This window comes from Quercus lobata, chromosome 2 (assembly GCF_001633185.2).
Source record: "Quercus lobata isolate SW786 chromosome 2, ValleyOak3.0 Primary Assembly, whole genome shotgun sequence".
Taxonomy (NCBI): domain Eukaryota; kingdom Viridiplantae; phylum Streptophyta; class Magnoliopsida; order Fagales; family Fagaceae; genus Quercus; species Quercus lobata.
This window is the reverse complement of record NC_044905.1, coordinates 39,894,808-39,916,796: the sequence shown is the minus strand read 5'-3', so window position 1 is coordinate 39,916,796 and position 21,989 is coordinate 39,894,808. Positions and strand designations below refer to the sequence as shown.

The window sequence follows — 21,989 nt, the reverse complement described above, 5'->3', positions numbered from 1 at the left end:
CTTCACAACAAAAACACGGTAGTCTTTATGTGACTATCTCTATCTGTCTCTCTCAAATATGATAGTGCAAATCTCAATAGAACTACAACTAACCTCAATGGGAGTAAAATATCAGTACTTACGTATTTGCCCTCAAACTATTTTTTAGTCTAAGACAGTTAGTCACTACACTAGTCAAAGATTTATAAGGCTTAAATTTGCATCTCTATAAGATGTTAACAAAAAAAAAAAAAAAAACAAGGCAGTGTCCTTCATTTTTTAAACTTTACAAAAATAAAAGACTAAGGATATCTTAGTAAACTTGACAATATAATAAAAAGGAAAAGCTGAACTAATATATTCCCAACTTCCCAAGTTTCACTTCTCAAAAAAAGAAAAAAAACTTCCCAGTTTTCAGTAACTTAACAAACTTAGCATATCCTCATCACTTAATATTAAGTAAAAGCTAGAGTACAATTGAAAGAAGCATGCACACGGTGAATGCAAAGTGTATATAGTACAAAAAATTTAAATAGTGAGAAACAAGTACTGGAATCATCTATACTACCACCGAACCATTTTAGATGAACCATGATGACAACAAATACTTCAACCAAGGGTTACTGGTTTTACCACAAATCACATCCGCCAACTCTTTTACAACATTTCTTAAAAAAATTTTATTGTGAGTGCAAAGTGTGAAAGCAATTAAAGAAATGTTGCAGTTCAGCACTCTAGTTAGTTCCCACTTCCAAAAGGACCATGCACTTATAGTGGATAGTATAAGGAAGTTAGCAGGAAGAATCTGTAAAGAAGATGACTTGCATTCAACAATATTTCAACTTTAGCATTCAGTCATTTAGACAAGTTTTGAATGGTACAATACATGGAAGAATATGGCCAAAATATTACTGCATCGAAGAGGAAGCCAGAGGCAAAATGTTCAAACAAACAGGAGCTATATCACTATCCAAATTCATCCACAAGTCACCTGCAAAAAAGAACAAGAAAAGATACTTGAATCAGTAGCCCAGCACAATTTTTTTACAAGTTAAAGAGGATTACACTGCATCACAACACAAAACTCACCTTCTAAACCAAAATATGGTTCCTTAAAAGGCAATTTTCCACTTCAAGATCAGACAAAAAAACAAATTCGAACTCTCCTACTTGTTTCCCAACCCTACTACATACAAACAAGTTTTAAAGAGTAAAACAAAATTACAAGATTATTTTCCCATATTGCTATTGTGGGTACCTGCCCCCATTAATCGGTGTTTGTCCGCTTTAGGGAGCCAATCCCTCACGGTTTTGTCACGAAGGGTTGGGAGCACAGGATTTTTGCCATGAAGTGATTGACACCTAGGCTCACCTGAGTCCCACATCGCCTAGGTAACCCTCCCACTCATGGTTTATAAGCTTTTGGAGCAACCATGAGTGTACCACTACTCAGCTGGCAAAAATCCTATGCTCCCACCCCTTTGTGACAAAACCGTGAGGGACTGGCTCCCCAAAGCGGACAAACACCGATTAATGGGGGGCAGGTACCCACAGCTATATAGCATTAAATTACCAGCATCAGGTTGTTAAACTTAAACTAACTATTCCATAATTGATGGATGAAGAGTTCTATTGGCCAACATTAGATTCAATTCATCATAAAACAAAATCAAAGGTAAGGGCGATTGTTTGCAAGAGTCCAAAGATGTATTCAAGAGTTCCAAAGCCTCTTCACAGTTTGACTTCTGTGCGAAATGATGTTCAAGAATGGTGAATGCACAATCTAGAATATATTGGTAAGATATAGAACATGACAAAACCAAAGAAACTAATGCTAATTGCATCTCAAAGAAATCATTCACAAACAAAAACATTAAGGTATCATTAGGTCATTGGAATATTTTAGCACTGAAAACAACATCAATTGGATGCAAACACTCTCTATATCTCTAATTGAATTACTACTAGGTCCAACTTGAGATGCAGATGCACGGCAAACACTATTTTCATTTCCAAAGCAGGAAACTATCTATAGAGTTCTGATTAAGCCCATCTTCTTGTACTTCAGATTTGGATTGCTAACCTACCTAGTGGGAGGGGCAGAACAATGAATTTATCTTAACACATAACAGTAACAGTATAAAGACAATGAATACAACCAAAACAAAGATACCAAAATTCAACAAAATGATCAAAAAAATTAATGTATACATTCCATACCAAAAAGGATTTTACAGTACCTGCTTCCTTATTATCATCAATAGTTTATTTGCAATGGAAGATCCATATGAATCTGCACTTGATCGAACATACAACAAGCCAAATGGCTAAAAGCCTCATAAACCTGCACAAACAGGAAAGCCAGTGAGACAATGTCATGTAGACCACTTACATAAGAAAGTACACAATACTATAAAATACCTTCTGCAGATTTTCAACACTAAATCCATCCAAGTAATTCAAAATACCTGAATTTCAGAACAAAGAAGACATCAAGAAATCTTGGAAACAGATCACTTCAGAAAATGCACATGAATCTAGAAAAAACAAGGCACGAGTTATATGAGAAGAAAGAGGAATCAAATCTTGTGCAAATTTGGAGGCCAGCAGAGTCATAGTCTCCAAAGCAGACTAAACTTTGGAAGTAACACCAGATCCAACATGAGTAACTAGTGCACCTAAAACCTTCAAAGAAACCACAACAAACAATTCTCAGAATCTTTTTCATCATTTACAAACAAAGTAGTTTATTTTGAAATTGCTTACTTCTTGTCTTGAGTAAATATCTATGAACTCTTAAAATAATTGCTGTATTGTCCCCTCCACAACAGTCCCCTGGACCAACAGGGCAAGGATTAAAAGAGCGAAACAAACATAAATGTTTATGGCAGAACTTGTTAAACCTCATATACCTTCATTTTGTCTTCAAGCTTTTCACACAGGACTCTATTAAGTTCTTGCACATCTGTTGCATGAAAGAATCATATGTATCCCATCCAAAAGACTTGGTCAATTCTTTAGTTGCAACACTGCTATTATTATATTGAAGCTTATAGAATAAACTTAATAACGCCAAAGGAATGCTTCCTGAGGGCATGTCATTTTCAGTTGTTGGCATATGGTACATAGCCTAATGTCAACATTCCAAAAATAAGGTATTTCCATCTATATAAAATTTACATAATTCACAGTGACTTAGGGAAACATGAAACACATTTTGACCTTTCTAAAGTAAGGAATATGGTAGAGAGTCTGAAGAAGAGAGTTCATGTAACATGTTGCTCCTTGGTTCTTAAGTCCAACATAACCAGTCTCCTTCTTTGAGTCATAAGACCAGTAATCCAAAACCTTGTGAACAACAATCTCAGCTTCAATGACGCATGTGTCATTGACAAGGTACCTTTTAGCAGCAACAATATCCTTGTTGGAATAGCTACCTCCAACTAATGTCCCAATTATATCATTCACCTAGTTCCAATAATGTGCATTAAAACCGTATTGAAAACAAAAATAATATCATGAAGTATTCAACAGCAGATTGAAATATGAAAAAGGAATAAGGTATCATTTGAGTTACCTTTTTTGAACCTTACGCTGTCTCGTATAATGAGGAGGAAGTCTTGCATGTCCTTTGTTAGATGCCTTGAGCCCAGCTTTGTGCCCATGTTTGTGCCCCCTGTCCTACAAGGAGGTGCCTTTGATATGCATTTCAGCCGACCTTCTGCCACTGCAGGTAACCCAACAACTTACTTAGCCTGAACATGGGGTGGGTTGATGCCCGAAGAAGGGCCAGTAGACGTATTGTGGGAGGGTGGCTCCTGCTGCATGTTAAGAGGGGTTGGATCAATACCCAGGTTAAAGGATGAAATAGGTGACAGCTCAGGAAAAGACCGTGGGGTGGGTGGATGGATGTCAGACCCAGGACATGAATGTGGGGTGGGTGGAGGGATGGTGGGGCTAGGGGGTGGATGTGGGGTGGTTGAAGGGATGGTGGGGCTAAGGGATAGGTGTGGGGTGGATGGAGAGGGATCGGGGGTAGGGACCACCCAAGGGGTAGCAACAGGCGGACATTCAGTAGGAGTTGTGCTCATGCTTGGGCTCTCAGTAGTGCTTGGCATCTGAGTAGCCGCTGCTGTAGGAGTAGCTGCCTCCTCATTCGAGGCCTCAGGGTCTGGAGATTGTACACGGCCAATCTCCTGCATTGCCTTCAGCACATCAGTAATGTCCTTGTGGTCCTCCATGCCCACTGGGTGACACCTCAACAAACGGACGTATCCTTCAATCTGCACATGGAAAAACCAAGTATATTAGTAATGCAATACCAAATCAACAATGCCAATCAATAATAAAATAAATGTTGGTTCTGAATTGGTTCTGCTAGTAATAATCGTTGAGTTATAAGGAGACCAAGTGTTACTTTTGACTAAATTTAAATTATCTTTTCTATTAAAGATGTAGCTAGCGGATAGTGTAGACAAAAATGCTAATTAAAAATTCAAATAAGCAGAAAATTAAAAATAATAAAAATGGAAAGAAGAATGTGTACCATAACTCTAAAGGCTGAAATAGGAAATATGACCTTAGAGCATCTCAAATTAGATTTTTAAATCAACAAAGTTCTCTATAAGGTAAATCAACAAAATTCTCTATAAGGAATCTTAAGCAAACAATAACTTTAAAAGGGAGGTTTGATGCTAAGCAGACATTGGACCACATATATCATGTTCTCTAAATAGTGGTTTCATGCTAAGAAGTACGGTAAGATGTAGAAGACATGAAGAAGTTACCATTAGAATCATTCTAGCATCGGGGACATCGATGAATCTCCGAGTTACCCTTCTGAACCAGTCGAAGTACTCATGCTGTGGAGGCATATCACCAAGCACTGCTTCACAACTCCGTTGAAGGCAATTACCCCACTCCATGATATACACAACATGTTTCCGCCTCCAATCAACATCGACCTTCCCCCTCAAATCAATGGCATTAAGCACTGTGTCAATGTCAACATTGCGGGGAATTTCTTGGATCATCCCAAATTGACGAACGACACAATTCGGTGTATATTTCTCTACTAGGTGGAAACTTACAAGCGGCACCATTGCCGTCCACATGGCCCTCCTTGCAACACACCACGGCGGAAGGTCCTCTAATTCAGCTTCATACGGCTGCCACACCACCTATAACAGCTCAAAAACAAATACACAACACATTAGGCAATTACGTATATATTTCAAAGTTCACCAAACGTATATCTTGTTCCTAAACATGTTAAACAAGGCATTTTCATACCTACCCTGACAACATTGAAGCTATTTGCTCGTGATACCTGTCCCTGAAGATATGGGCAGGCCTGTTTTTCTTTTTTGGGACCCACAACCGCCTACAATAATCAAGAACAAGGGATCAATATTTAGAACTTTCCTACTAAGATAATGTTATGATTAAAATTATAATGTAATCACATATAACTATTAAGATAATCTTATAGATATTTACTCAATTAATAATATCACTAGAATAAGAAACAGTCCTTATAAAAAACAGAGCACATACAAGCCACATGACAGTCACAAAATTAGAGTATATTAACGTAATCATATATATTGAACCTCTGTTTAAAATTTTTTAATGATGACATAAATAATTCCTAGAAGCCTTTAAAATAAATAAATAGAATCAAGTTACATGATTGTGGGCTTCCATACTGATCACATAATGTATATGACGTGTATGAGGTAGAGACTTTCTTCAGGGACAATGGACCACACACTGGAGGATCATAAGCACCCATTGGCAGGCCACGTTCAACTACCGAGCATAAATAGGGGAACCTAGCACCCACCAATCTGACTAGCATCCTTATCGCTTGCCCTGCATAAATCTCTGTACAACCATGCAAGGCAAGCATTTCCCCAACTGTACCTTCATGGGTTGCGAAGGTCTTCCAACTGCTGCACCCACATTAGATGCACCCTATCGTCGGATTTGTCCATGAATATTGTGTCCCCCAGTAGTGCTAGGATGTAGCATCGTGCGTACTTATGCAACTGATCCTCTTCAGTATTAGGCAGCAATGGATCAGCAACTTGCTCCAAAAGCCATTTGATGAGAAACCTTTGGCCGGTAAGTTGCTTATGCTCTTGATTTATAAGTTGAAAGCCAAGGAACTCCTGGCACACATTTGCCCAAACTTTTTGCGTGCTCCCTATTATAGCGTCACCATCAATAGGAAGCCCGAGAAGAACCTTCACATCCTGCAATGTGATGGTGACCTCACCATGTGGCATGTGGAAGGTGTGAGTCTTGGGCCACCATCGCTCCACTAAGGCCGTTATCAGGCCATGGTCAATCTCTCTACCCGGGGTCCTAAGGAGTCCTTCCAAACCAAGTGCCTTAATGATGTCAACAACTCGATCGTCCACCATTAGCTCTCGATTGGACAACTCTTCACTATGGCTATGGTAGGTAAGGGACCCTGGATCCTGCACAAAACAAAACCATGGATTAACATAAGACAGCAAGTGCCTGTACATTGTATGAATTAAATGCGTGTACATTCGTTAAATCTTTAGTGCTGTGTTTTACTTGCCCATTCCAAATAGCTTTTGACCAATGCTTGGCCTGTAAGGTCAACACCGACTGGTCAATGGGGCTAGGCTGTGCGTGGTCAATCTGTCTAGCATTTGGAGCAGCCATATTGCACAAGAATGATAAGCAATTAGCGTGTAATAGACATTATTGAAAACAAAAACAAAAACAATTTAAGAAATATTCTCAAAAAACAAAAAACCGCGTTGTATCCAATGGTTATCAGAGTAGAGACAATTGATGGCAAAATGAGGCAAAAGTTATTCAAAGAGTTTCTAGATAGTTATTCTTCAGAACATGATAAAGTTCCACAAGATAATCATTCTGGGATTCCTTTCTAATTTAAATAAAAATTTGTTCTTGGAAATCTAAGTGTCAGGAGTTTAATTACAAATTTACAAGGTTAAAAAAGACATTTCAATAAGACTTTGCAAATCATAAATTTACTGCCAATTTTTGAAGCACTCTCAATGGATCCAAGTAAATGATCATGGCTAATTAGTAAATTATACTAATTAAAATCTGCCATTTGATTCTCCTTTGCAAGAAGGCTAGTGTTTCAAAGTAAGGAGTATAAATGCAAAAACACCGCAGCTCTCTTTTGTCAAAAATCTACTTTCAATGATCCAAGAGTGCAACTAAGATTAGTACAAATGACATTGAAGCCAAAATTTGAACAATTGTCAACCACAGGTCAGAATACTTTTTAAAGGCCTTAAAACTAAGAAAGCCAACTTAACAAAGAAACATTAATAGAAATAACTTTTGAATGATGACACCTATAGAGACGGTAATACTGTTCTGCTCACACCAAACAGAAGAACAAGACAACTTCCAAAATTTTAAAAACACCTTGCTCAAGGTTAAAATGGACAATCATTTGTTCTGGGGAAGGGAAAAACCATTAGAAAGGAAAGAAAACTAATTTTTTTGTAGCTTTTTTGACAATGAGGAGAAAAGTTTGAAGCAACTTGTAGTAGCTACCATGTAAATGTGGCTTACATAATGAGTGAGCCAAATGAAAGATGAGTACTTCACAACTTTAAATAAATACTAATCCTTTTTCACTTTGAATGAAGGCCTAATTTGCACTTAGAGAGCTTACACAAGAGAAAAGCAAAGCACAAACTTGAACCATCAATATTTGCATTCAATAGGTGGCAAAGAAAAAGAAAATTCATTAATCTAGTTTACATACAGTCATTTTATCATATTAGAATTGATCATACTGTGAAAATTCATGGAGGAAAGGCTTGGTCAGAGGATGAGATCATTTATGCTAATACTTGAGATGTTGGATATCGATTGTTCTTGTGTAAGAATGTAAGAGATAGTATTAAAAACAGAGTGTTGTGTAGTTTGTGGGGGAGTACCTTTGTCTTTATTTTTTATTTTTTATAAGATGTAGTTTTGTTGTAGCTTTGTTGTTTGGTCTTACTTATTCAACAAAACAAAACAAAACAAAACAAAACCATAAAAAAGAAAGTTCTAGTTGCAAAATGTGGTGATGAAAACTCAATAAGAGGGACTAATTCTCAGTGACCTATACTTCCATGTGAGAGTTAGTTAGATACATAACATCTAGTAGTTAATGATAAGTGCTTAATGGTTCAAAATCCAAAAACACCAATACAATTCGGGACTCCTAATCATTTTACCAGGTAAAAGTCTTGTTGGCCATTGGTGCATTAATGCAATATAACAATACAAGGGATATGCATAGTTTTGATATATTCTATTACTAAAGTGAATGTTAAGGCATCACTATTAAAGATCGGCATGGCAATGTCTATAATCCATGCATAAGACTTGGTAAACTCCTGGACTTGGTTAAGGCATTTACTTCACTTGCTCCCACTAGAAGAAATTTTCAAAAAACCAAACAATAAAGAAGGCTTCAGGTTGAGGTTGCTAAAATATGTTCTAATAGAATAAAGAATTAAGAGTAGTTGAGACAATTGATGACTAAAGACACACATTAAGTATATAAAACTACAACCATTGACCATTTCTATTTCCTATTTTTCTCTCTGGGATACATTCATTGGACCCTACTTCCTCAAAGATTCGAGCTAGGTGTGGTTGGGTCAAAAACAGATACAAAATTATTATCCCTTTTGGTCTTATCTGTATTAGTTGTACAAACTACAAACGTAACCTTCACAAAATGTACTTTGTCTTTCTGCTGTTTAAATTAAGTTTATTTTCAATATTCTTGACTAATAATCATTTATCTGTATAGTTGTACTACAAATTAAGTTCACCTTTCTTTTTTTCTTTTTTTTTTCGTTCAGCTGAACATGACATGATTTACATTCATGTTAGACATTAATGATTTTAGAAAGAAAGTATATATTACTAACATCTCTAAAATCACTAAATCAAAGTATATTTTCTCCAACAAAGGACTAAAATTAAATCCTTAGTAACCTAGCAGGCCAATGTTACTGTAATTGTTAAAAAAAAAAAAAAAAAAGGGAAACCAAAGCACACAGGCAGTGTACTAAGGGATTAAAAAAAAAAACAGAAAAAACCATAAAGCAAAGAAATTACAACTATTTAACAAAGAATTAAAAGTAAAAACACCCAAAGCATTTTGTCCACACTAGCAAAGTTTAGAGAAAGAGCACTAAATCAGAGTAAATTTTTTTCCAAAAAACAACTAAAAATTAAATCCTCAGCAGCCCAACAAGTATATAAATATTATATATATATATATATATATATTTATATATATCCAATTTCTCCATTCTTAGTAACAATTTACCATAATTGGCCAAATCAAACTTAGATCAAAGTAAATTTTGATCAACAAAGCACTAAAATTAAATCCTCAGCAAATATAAACAAACCCAGAAACATAATCTGATTCCACAAACCAATTCAATCTCAAAAAATGATAAAGCTTCGATCTTTTTTAACAGTTCTATTAGAAATTCAATACAGAAACCAAAATAGAAAAAAACGAATTGAAACCAAAGTTTCTTTGATTTTTCCCACTGTTTCTCGGCAACCAAACAGTGAAACACACTTTGCATAAAGCAACTTACCTTTTTTTTTTTTTTTAAGTTTTGAGAGATTGCGTAGACTGAAGGAACTCAAAACTCTGTGAGTGAGAGTGGAGACTTTATCAAAGCTCTGTACACCTCGCTGTGATGAATGTAATGATGAATGTGAAATAGTGGAGACTGAGAGTGGAGACTGAGTGAGAGAAGAGGGTGAGTGAAAGTGGAGAGGGTGAGTGAGAGAGGCGCTCAGAGGTTCTGTGTGAGAGTGAAAGGGTGAGTGAGAGTGTGAGACTGGTCTATGTGAGAGAGAGAGTGAGTGAGAGTGGAGAGTTAGGGTGAGAGGCATTAATTTTGAAAAAACCCCTATTTAAAATCAAGTTTTAGAGACTCGGTTTCCAAGTCTTCCACGTGAATCAACCACGTCACACCCAGACCACCACGTCACATACAAATCAATGCTTAAAGGGACAGCTTATAAATCGAGTTTTAGAGACTCGATTTCCAGGTGGACGCCACGTGGGAAAAAAGCCACATCGGATCTGATCAGATCATAAAAAACCGAGTCTTTGAGACTCGGTTTATAAACCCAAAATCGAGTCTTTTAGACTCAAGATATTTAGTAAGTAATATACTTTTAAAACCATGCCTACTAACTAATAGTTGAGAAATCATGGTTAAATTCCAATTTTGGCCATAATTTTCAAGTTTCAAACTTTGATCTCACTGTTGACTTTAATGTCCTTTTTTATCCTATTTCAAATACCTGAACCAGTAGCGTGATTTCATTGCATTCTTCTTTATGCGTTCACTCCCTCGCTACTAGCATTGCTTCTCCTTCTTCACCTCATTTTTAGAGAGCGTTTGGATTCGGCTGAAAAAAACTGCGTTTGCGTTTTGTCTACTTTTTTTTTTTTTTTCACGCGTTTTGGAGCGTTTTGGGTGTTATGGCTACTGTTTATGCACTGTTCAATGAACAGTAGTCACAAACTTTGACTTTTCAAATTTTTTTGGACCAATCACAGCACATCGTGTACTGTTCACGGACCCACAAATTTCATTTTTCAGCAACTTTTTCATTAAAAATAGGTCCCACGATACTATTCATATATTTAAAAATTATTTCGCTACAGTGTTTTTCAGTTTTCAGTTTCAATTTTCAGTTTTCAGCTGTATCCAAACGGACCCTTAATCTTCTTTCTTCTTTGTTTTTAATCTCACCGAGCCAAGCGGCGCGGCCGGTGGCTCATTAAATTTATTGTTTCATCGTCAAAGATCAGATCACCGGAATGGCGGTTTAGGCCGGCACTGGAGCGATACGGAACAAAGGGGTCTGTTGTTCCGGAACGGAGTTCAAAACTTTGATTCTATCATTTTTAAAGTTAAAGTGGCTCATAATCATAATTTGAATTGATGAATGGCACATGACATCTCAAGCTCTCTCAAAAACCAAACACCTTCTCACTATTACCGCAGCAGCCCAGTGCGAGTCACTCTTGCGAAGCTATGCGGCCATTCGCTCACTCACAAAAACCAAACAACTCCATGCCCACACCATCACCTCTGGCCTACTTTCCACCCACCTTCGCTCAAACCTATCCACGGCCTATGCTCTATGTGGCTACGTCCCCCATGCGCGTAAACTGTTCGACGAAATGCCTCACCGAACCTCATTTTTGTATAACATCTTCATAAGAATGTACATACAAAAAGGTGTTCCCTTTGATGCACTTAGCGTGTTTGTTGAAATGCTCAGCTCGGGGCAGTGCCGGCCTGATAACTTTACGTACCCTTTTGTTATCAAGGCTTGCGGTGACTTGTTGTTGCTTAATGTGGGGCTTGTAGTTCACGGGAAAACACTGATGGCTGGGCTTGATTTGGACACGTTTGTGCAGAACTCTTTGCTGGCAATGTATATGAATTGTGGTGAGAAGGAGGAGGCGAGACGGGTTTTCGATGCAAAGTGGGAACGGAGCGTTGTGTCTTGGAATACAATGATTAATGGGTATGTTCGGAATGGGTGTGCAAAGGAGGCTATGATGGTTTTTAGTTGGATGATGGATGTGGGTGTTGAGCCTGATTGTGCCACCGTGGTTTCAGTGTTACCAGCTTGTGGTTACTTGAAGGATTTGGTATCGGGAAGAAAGGTTCACGTGTTAGTAGAAGAGAAGGGTTTGGGGAAGAAGATAGCAGCGAAGAATGCGTTGGTAGACATGTATGCTAAGTGTGGTAGTATGGATGAAGCGCGATTAGTTGTTGATAAGATGGGTGAGAGGGATGTGGTTACATGGACAACCATGATCAATGGGTACATTTTGAATGGTGATGCAAGAAGTGCTTTGGCACTTTGTCAGCTGATGCAGTTTGATGGGGTAAGACCCAATTCAGTGAGTATAGCTTCTCTTCTTTCGGCATGTGGTAGTTTGTGTTCTCTGGAGTATGGTAGGTGCTTCCACGGGTGGGCAATAAGGCAAAGAGTTGAGTCTGACGTTATTGTGGAAACTGCATTGATTAACATGTACGCAAAATGCAAAAATATTTACCTCAGCCTTCGAGTGTTTGCTAAAACTACTAAAAAACGAACAGTCCCTTGGAATGCAATTCTTTCTGGGTGTATTCACAATGGGCTTGCAAGAGAAGCAATAGAATATTTCAAACAAATGCTAATGGAAGCATTACAACCCAATGATGCAACCTTAAATAGTCTCCTTCCTGCATATTCTATTCTTGCAGATTTGCAGCAAGCAACAAACATACACTGTTACCTAGTAATATCTGGGTTTCTTTCAAGCACCGAAGTTGCTACTGGTTTGATAGATATATACTCAAAATGTGGAAGTTTAGAATCTGCTCACAAAGTTTTTAGTGGAGTTCCTGAAAAGGAAAAGGACATTATCCTATGGAGTGTAATAATAGCTTGTTACGGAGTTCATGGTCATGGTGAGATTGCTGTTTCACTTTTCAATCAGATGGTTCAATCTGGGGTGAAACCAAACGAAGTCACTTTCACCTCTGTTTTGCACGCATGCAGCCATGCTGGTTTGGTGGATAAGGGTTTTAATTTGTTCAAATTCATGCTTGAAAATCACAAAATGAGTCCTCGTCCAGATCACTACACTTGCCTTGTCGATCTTCTTGGTCGTGCTGGTCGACTGGATGAAGCTCATGATCTAATCAAGACAATGCCATTTAAGCCTAACTATGCTGTTTGGGGTGCACTGCTCGGTGCTTGTGTGATACATGAGAATGTTGAGCTAGGAAAAGTGGCTGCAAAGTGGCTTTTTGAGCTTGAACCAGAGAACACAGGAAATTACATATTGATGGCAAAAATTTATGCTACAGCAGGAAGGTGGAAAGATGCCGAGAATGTGAGACATATGATGAATGAGATAGGATTAAGAAAAACAGCTGCTCACAGTTTGGTTGAGGTCAGAAATGTGTGATATGGGTACAGATTTTTCGGTTTGAATGGATAAAATATCTCTGCTATGACCTATACCTAAGTAGAGGTTCCAATCAAAAGCCAAGGTGCTTGCCCAAATGGAAGTGTTTGATTATGATGACTGATTGATACCCTTAATTGGAAGATTTTGTTTGATTGACAGAAGGGAATCTGTTTTAGAGACTAGGGAATGCCTTCATATATCACTGCTATCTAACTTATGTTGCAATCAGTTCTAACCAGCGTTGCCATTGTATCAATTACAGTTGGCATGCAGGTTAATTTTGTAAGTTTTTGACTGAAGAGGCAACTTCTTTTTCAAACAGAATGTGCAACTGTCATTATTATGCATGGACTAGTTTGCCATTCCATTTATCTGCATTGTATGGATACTATAGGTAGGCATTTGTATGTATCATGTTAGCCTGCTGGAGGATCAGGTATATTGAATTATATTACTCTTCAAGTGGGATCGAACTGTAGAGTGATGAGAATGTTGGGGATGAGATCTCTCATGACAGCGAGCAGTCTTCATTAGATCACAGGATATGTCTATGTAAAATGGAGTTTGATATGGTTCTTTATAAAAAAAAATTACTTTAGGCTTTGCATGTTAACTTATAATGTTCTTTATCATTTACTATAATTTATTTGTCTTCTTGAGTTTCCTCTCGTCACCACAGATTATTGCATTCCCCATCTTCAAGAAATGATCAAACATCCTATTTCAGTACTTTGTCAGAATCACATACTCAATTTGAGAGCTCAACGTTATCATTAGACTAGAGAGGTTTTGGTTTGTTTTTGAGCTTTTTAATAAATTTCTTTTTTATGATTGAAAATAGGAATGGTTTGGGTTTAATTTTTTATTACAGTTATAGGCTGAATTAATCACTTGTAGAGGTTGCCTGTTTCTTTTTCCCAATTTTTGCCCTTTTATCTACTTTTTTTTTTTTTTTAATTTTTTTATTTAGCATAGAGTATGTTATGTACTACTTAATCATGGGATTTTATACACATCTTCAAGCATTTAGCATTGTGTATCAAGTTTAAGAGGTGAAATGGGTAAAAAGCAAAATTTTACCTATGCTCATACACAATTTTCAATATTTTTTGTACTAACACCTGAAAAAAAAAGGTTTAAAATGTCTTATATTAATATTGCTTAATATTTATTTTTATTGGTAAGTTATACATGCGTTCAACAAGTCTTGAACTCAAAACCTCACACTATTCTATGCCACCAATTATGGTTTTATAAAAACAAATTGCTCAAGACTCAAGAGTTCCCCTCCCACCACCGCATCCATCTCCTTCATTTCACCACCAACTTCTATGCTTGTTCATAAAATGAACGGATTTTTATTTATTTTTCTTTGTTTCACCAACAAGCTTGGGAGTTCACTAACCAACACTACATCCTCCTTTCACCCCAACCTGATCCCCCCTCCATGTGCTTGGTTCAAGATTAATTTTGATGTTGTTGTGAAGCCCAACAATGTTTACTTTGTTGTTGTTTGTCGAAATCATTTGGAAAAGAGCACACATGCTTGGATAATGGATTGGTGTTGACGTTCACGCCGATCCTTTATGGGTTGAAGCTGGAGTCGGACTTCTAGATGTTACCTCTACACAGGCTTTGGGATTAGGCTATATTATCTTTGAAAGTAATTCATACAATATTAGATAATGTCTCTTACACATATTTTGTTGCACATACCATACACAAATTATTTTTTAAACTGAAAAAAAAAATCATGTTTTGAAGTTACGATTTCAGTTCAAAAACCAAATTGTGTAATACAATAACATACACTACCCTACAATATTATCCTCCATCATTGGTAATTAATGTAGCTGACAAATCCTTTCATTTTTGTTAATTTTCACATGTAATTAGATTTACAAATTGTTTAGCCTTTGGGGCTCTGTCCATCGTCAATCTTCCAGCCCATATTTTACTACCGGAGAAGGTAGATGGGATGTGCCTCTAGCTTCTTCTTTTTTTTTTTTTTTTTTTTTTTTTTTTTTTATACTTATTCAGCCAAAAAAAAAACACTACTTTATGTTCATATATTTGAGCCTCTATATATGTGAAGAGGAAGGAATTTAGAGGTGACGGATCCATTTGGATGGGCTTGATAGATCAAGATAAGTGGGCTGAAAGTGAACGGATCCGATGTGAACGGACTGGGTGTACAGACCAAAAGGCCACGTGGCGCTAAATTGGTCATTATATGGTCTCCAAGAAATCTTAAGTGGAAACGACTTGCGTCTCACGATTAGTCCTAACCCATAGAATCCCAATATGAATAGAATTCTAATATGAAGAAGATTCAGGAAGATACGCTCATTAATGAAGATCTTCCCTATATGGAAAAGACTTGTTGGGTAAACATAGGATTTGATTCTACACTACTATAAAAACCCAAAGACCCTCAGAAAACAAGTATGAATAATTCACCCCAGCTCTAGCACTCTAGAGTTGTGAAAAGTTCTAACTTGACTTTCGGAGGGTATTTGGCCGACACCACACTGTGCTCTCTGTTAAGTCTTCTCTTTTTATTGTGCAGGTATCGTTTCGAGCGTGCAAGGACTGTGTGACTCATTGGTGATTTTTCGGCATCATCAGTTGGGCGTCGTTTGTGGGGAAAACTGTGACTTGTAAGCCATACAAATGCTTCCCGGACAAAGAGTTGCATGGTACTTACTTGCTCGATGGCGACCACCAACAACGTTCAGTGAGACGAGTCGTGACCCACTGCCCTAGAGAGGCAGGTCCAAACCCTTACAGCAGCCTCACCAAACAAAACCAAGACCTAGAGGAACAGCTACTGCAGAAGAACGTAGCGATGGGTACCCAAGAGGAAGACCAAGAAGGTACTAGTACTGAACGAAGAAACCAAGGGGGGCTGAAGGGTAGTAACGCCCTAAGTAGACTGGAACGACAAGACATAAGCTGTCCATCCATCACTGATACAGCCCAACCCCACATTGTCGTAGAGATGCAGATGATGAAAGAACGGATGAACTTTATGATGAACATGCTTAGGGGGAGAGTGTCCAGTGACCTCAACGATTTGGTCCACCGAATCGATTCACCATTCATCGTGTCCGTCAACTCCTTTCCCCTACCACAGAAGTTCCGTATACCGCAAATAGAAAGCTACGACGGAGCCAAGGACCCTCTAGATCACTTGGAATCCTTCAAGACCCTAATGCACCTTCAAGGAGTAGCGGACGAGATCATGTGTAGGGCCTTCCCTACCACACTAAGGGGTCCCGCGAGAATTTGGTTCAGTAAGTTGACGCCCAACTCCATTAGCACTTTCAAGGACCTAAGCGCCCAGTTCACTTCACACTTTATCGGGGGGCATAGATATAAGAAGTTGTGAGAGTGCCTTTTTTGTGACACTCAGGCCCAAGGATCCCGGGCCTAAATAAAAAAGGGGATTTGGTGAACCGGGCCTTGACTCACCGCAGCTAATGAGCTGTTTAAGAATCAAGTGGAATACGGGGGATGCTCCTGACAATGTAAAAAAAAAAAAACAAGCAAGGATATTCTTATCGAGGAATGCCAAAAGAAATTAACAAGGTAAATTCAGTAGGAAAGAAACAGGATTAGCAAAGCGATAAAAATTAATGCTGAGAGGATCTTGAGAAATACGAAGTATATTTCATTAATATTGTCTGTTTGATTACAGAAAGCTCACTAAGACGTGATACAAGGTTCAATCAAGCTCAAAAATTACAGCATTGAATGGCTATTTCAGCCTTCAAAACTTGCAAAGTTTGATTCTCGTTGAATCCGAGTATGTGCAATAGTGGCTTTTACAGGATACCGGGAAGCAATGTTTGTTTTTCCCTTAGTATTTTCTCTTCACCACAGATTTTACTGATAGTTTTTCTAGAGAATTTCTTTCTTTTTTGTGTTTCTCTCTTTTTTTTCCGCTGTTCTTTCTTCGCAACCCATCCCCTCCTTTTATAATGGAGTTTTTGGTCTTCCCGGGGAACCGTTGGTTCCCCTGTTTTACCCTTTTGCAAACAGAGCACGTCCTGTATCCATCATCTTGGTAAGTCCCATTTCCATTTTTTCTCATTCTTTCCTTCTTTCAGCTCTGATTCTTTTGAAAGTTCCTGGTTGGCCATCTTCTTTGGGATGTGCTAAGGTATGCCCTTCTCGGCATCCCCGTTTCTGGCGTTTTCCACTTTTCCCTTTTCTTTCCCATCTAGGCGGAATCCTATTCTGCCATTTTGAAAGCCACTTGTTATCATTCTTTCTTTTATGCTTCTCCGTTCTGGTTCCTCGAGACTTTTTCTGTCTGCGCCATGAGAGGTCGCTGGGTTCTACTGGCGTTTGCGTTCTTTTTTGCTTTTGTTTCTTGTTTTCTTCTTCTGTCTTTTTCTTTCGAGTTATCCCAGTCTTCCTTTGTCTTTGTGCCTGAAGGGATCCGCGCCTCTTGATGGTTCCTGAGGATCCTTGCTTCTTATCCCTTGCCGTGGTCCTCTTTTTTTTGGATGCTTCTTTTTCTGGGCTTCAGGATCCTCTGGGCCTTTCTTTTATTCCCTCATGGGTCTCCTGTATCTGCTACTTTAGGTTTTAGCTTGATTTTTCCTTTTGGGCTTGACTCATTCTTTTTGGGCTTCCTTCACTATGATCCTTTTAGACCTCAACATTTAGCCCCCCGAGCTCGTGGGCTGCCTGAAGCCCACGCATGAGTGATTTAGGTTTTCTAAGATTTTCGTAGGATCCTCCTTTTTCAACTTCTACTGGGTTCCCTTCCTTTTTTACTTGGGATCCCGGCCCTTTTCTGCTGCTTTTGGTTGCCTCCTTTTTGCGTGTTGTGTTCCCTTATAATTATTATTTTTTGCAGCTTCCTCTTTGCATGGGACGTGGCAGTTGAGTATTTGAGGTAAAACTCCTCTACCCACTTTTCTCGTTTCCCGTTACTTCTCATTAATAACCGCTAATTAATCCCCTCTTCAAATTAAATTTTTTTGGCAACTGGCGCGTCTTTCCATACACTGTCTTCCCCAACTGCTATTTGCGCCTTTATTGTAGCCGTTTCATCTTATCACTTTGCTTCTCTGAGTCTTTCATTCTTTGGGTTTCTCTTTCTTTTTCTCTTCTTCTCTGTTACTCCGGTCTTTCCCCTTTTCGCACTTTCAACCTCTTCTCTTCTCATTGTACGTGTTATTCCAATGGCTTCTTCTTCTTCCCGAAAGAGGAGAGAGCGTACCTCCAGTCCTTCTGAGGGTGAAGGTTCTTCTGGTTCTGCTCCGAGCGATTCTCGCGAGGTTACCGAACGTCCGGCCTTCCCTTTACGGGATCCTTGGTATTCTCTTAGTTCATTTTTCCCTCATGTATCTCATGGTGAGGCTCCTCCATCTCTTCATGCTTGGATGTTTTCTGGCCAAGCGGGTTTCGCTGGTTCCGCCCAAGTCCCTGACCCTAGAGAGATTTTTGATCTTCAGATTAGACAAGGAATTCGAGAGGCGGTTCCTATCTTCTTTGATTTTGTCCCGGGAAAAATTCAGGGCTGGCCTATCTGGGTAGACAAGGAACTGTCTGATGCTGAGTTTGTGGGTCGCTTGGAGCGCGCCGGTATCCTAAAGGCAGTGGCTATTTCCAGAAACCTTGAGGGCTTCAGAGATGCCAAAGGGCTCAGGCATCTGGTACGTCGTTGGTGCCCTTCCCTTCATACTTTTTTCTTTTCTGTTGGTGAATTGACAATTACCTTGGAAGATGTGGTTAATAACTTCCTCCTCCTGGTATTTGGTGACGAGAGCCCCTTTGATATTAACCTTTCTGGTGAGGATCTTGTGGTAGAAGATAAATTGTTTGGTCATTTTGGTGGTCGTGCTGCCTCTTCTGGTGGTAAGCCCGCTAGGATGGGGAGATGGGTGATGACCCTCTCTCGTGAAAAAGATAAGGAAGTGAGGTGGGCCGGTTTTCTGGCCTTTTGGCTTAGCAAATTCTTGTTTAGTGACTTTCTTGGGTACTGAGTTAAGTCTTCATTTTTTCCGTTGGCAATCAAGTTGGCTCGAGGTACCCAATATCCTTTGGCCCCTCTGTTTTTGGGTCATGTTTACTCTCAATTGGACCAGCTTCATGGAGATGAGACTGAGGGTGATTCTTGTTATGTGATTACTTCATCTCTTCACTGTGCTATCCTTCAGATTTTCATGTGGGATCGTTCTGCAGCTACTTTGGCCAAGTGCAGGAATTTGAAATTTGTGAAGGACAAATTCCAAGGATCCCCCGACATAGTGAAGGGTCTTTGTGGCAATTCTACTGATGCCTTTCCCATTATCTTTCGTTGGATTAGCTTGAAAGGTGGTGGCCTTAATCTTGTGGAATTATTTGACCAAGCAGGGAACTTACATTGGAGATCCCCTCGTGAGTTTGGCCCTGGCTTTGCATGTGATTATGTATTGTCTTCTTTTTTATCTTCTACAGGTAATACCTTTGACTTGCGCCGTGGTGATGAGGGCAGTCTGGCTTATCTTGCCTGCATTAGCCCCTCCTGGCTTCTTGTGCCTTCTTCAAGTGGCCCAAAATATACTCATTATTCAGCACACCGGGTGCTCCGACAGTTTGGTTTTGATCAGGACATTCCTCCAGTTTTTAAGGACGTGGTGCCGTCCCTTCCTTCTTTGGATCCTTTCCTGAGGCTGCAAGCCTTTTCTTACTGGTCATGGAAGAGCCCCCAATTTGTAGTGCCTAGCTCCCAGAGAGGAGTCTTTGCTTCTAGTGGCTATACCAGTTATTGGAGAAGAGTACAGAAGTCTTTCGTTGACTATGTTGGCTCCGGTATAGTTCGGGAAACCCCGAATCTTAGCATTGTTTCTGCTCCGACATCCAATAGGCGTTTATCCCTTCCTACTGCTGGGATTGTTTCTGCTGCTGCAAGCAGCAAGACTGGGTTTGTAGAGTGGCATGCCTCTAGGGGAGGTTGGGTGACTTATGGACAGGATTTTCCTGAGACTTGGCTGGGTTATAGTCTCATCATCGGTACTTCCTCTGGAGTGCCCATCAAGAAAGGTGCAGTGGAGACAATAGGTGTTGCCACTGCTCCGAGTAAAGGTAAGGATGTCAGGCCGAAGAAAATGAAAGTTGTTGATGTTGATGAAAGTACAGGGGGTGTGGAGATAGGTTCTGAGACAAAAAGAAGAAAAACTGGGAAATCTCAAACACACTTGGCATCTCAGGAAGGCAAGGATGTCAGGGAACCTTTGGCTTCAAGGACCCGGAAGAAGACCAAGGTAGAGTCTTCTTTTTCCCAGGTTCCTATGACTGCTTTAGTCCATGGTTCTTTAGGATCCTCTGGTTTTGTATCCCAGCCTCCTTTAGGACCCACTGGGCGTACTCGTAGTAAGCAAAAGACTTCCAGAGAATCTGTAGAGAGAGAGAGAAGGGCAAGACCTCTTTCCTTCTTCTCTCTTTTTCATTTGTTCACCTTGTTGCACTTATTTCTATTTTGCTGACGAGTGGTGGTTTCCTTTGCAGCCCAAACGCAAGTCTGATTACAAGAAAGGCAAAAGCCAATCTTCTGGTGATGACGTGGTATGTGTGCCCCCTTTATTTTTCTTTCTCTCCCTTTTGTTCTGACATTGTGTTGTTAGCATTACCCCGCTATTTTTTACTTGGCACTGCTTTTTCCTCTTCTTCTTCCTTTAGATGGAGGTATCTCCTCCTATGACCGGCAAGGCTCTGTAAGAGGAAACCGTCACAGCTCTTTCTATTGCTTTTCCTACTGTGGGGGAGGAGCCCCCTACTGGTGGTCCAGCTGAGGAAACCGGGCAACCGATGCAGGGTTCCCAGGATTCTCAGGATCCCAAAACCTCTAGGATCCCTTCATCTCAAAGTCCCCATCTTGAGCGCACTCCTAGTCCCATCAGGACTGTGTTTCCTCAAACCTTGTCAGATAAAGGCGCTTTGGGAGACACTCCTTTATCCAAACAAACAGGTGAGCCTTGTTTCCTTGAAATAACGTTATATCTCTATTTTGTCTTCCAGTTTTTTTTTTTTTTTTTTTTGAGTTCCTCATTTTTTCTTTCTCCTGGGTCAAACCAGTGAGAAATACGCTCCCAGTGTTGCCTCTTCTTTAGAATCAGAAAGCTCAGAAGGTGAGTGCGAGCTGCTCCCATTGTGTTTCCTTTTGTTTTTTTTTCCTTCCCTTCGCCCTGCTCTTTTTTTATTATGGCGAAGCCCCCTGCATCTATTCCTTCCTTTAGCCACTTTGCCATTGGTTCTTCACCCTTTCTTCAACTTGCCTTATGTTCTTTCCCAGAATTCTCGGGGAAGTCAGGGGATCAGGAAGAAGAGGCTCTGCCCCAAGAAGCCAGTACTGGTTTGTCCTTCTTTCTCCCCTTTTCTTTTTTTTTTTAAGAATAGATCTGTTCTTCCTTTTCTTTTCTTTTTGAATATTGATACAGGTTTTGCAGATTCTAAGCCTGTTATCCCTGAAGAAATTGTGAGACCCGTTCAAATTGCTGACCTTCATCCAGAGCGAAAGGCTGCAAGTCCTCCAGTCTCTGCAAGTGGTGACACAGCGATGGGGGACGCCTCGAAAGTGGCTGCCTCAAATCTTGATTCAAGGCTTTCCTCCTTCCTGGCTCGCTTTGATCTCTTGGAATTTAACAGTCTTCCTGCCAGCCATTTCCATGTTTTTGGGTCTTCTTATGGCAGCTTCCTGCACTTCTCTGTTCCTGTTGAAGGCCTGCCGCTGTTAGAGAGTCTGCTCAAGAGTCACGGGGATTTCACCAGTGGCTTCAGGGGAGGCGTTTTTCTGGGCAATATTTTGATGGAGTTGCTATGTGCTGTGCTGGTTTCCCTGAGGAATTATTCTGTAGATTCTTTGTCTGAAGAAAAGCTTCTGGAGTGGAGAAGGGTGGTCCAAGACCTTCTAGAGGCCAAGTTCAACTTGTCTTTTTTGTTGGATCACTTGCGTCTGTTGGCCCATATGCTG

General features: G+C 39.6%; 1 protein-coding gene across 1 annotated transcript; it reads left to right on the top strand.

The window, feature by feature from the left end:
- The first annotated feature begins 10,935 nt into the window (after positions 1–10,935).
- On the top strand, positions 10,936–13,299 carry LOC115977891 (pentatricopeptide repeat-containing protein At5g39350-like). The gene has a single exon (XM_031099919.1). The coding sequence runs from the start codon at positions 11,000–11,002 to the stop codon at positions 13,016–13,018; it is 2,019 nt and encodes a 672-aa protein (XP_030955779.1). The 5' UTR covers positions 10,936–10,999; the 3' UTR covers positions 13,019–13,299.
- The last annotated feature ends 8,690 nt before the right edge of the window (positions 13,300–21,989 follow it).

Bases quoted from the DNA above. Each gene is read 5' to 3' on its own strand.
- LOC115977891 (XM_031099919.1), top strand. From the start codon at position 11,000: ATGACATCTCAAGCTCTCTCAAAAACCAAACACCTTCTCACTATTACC.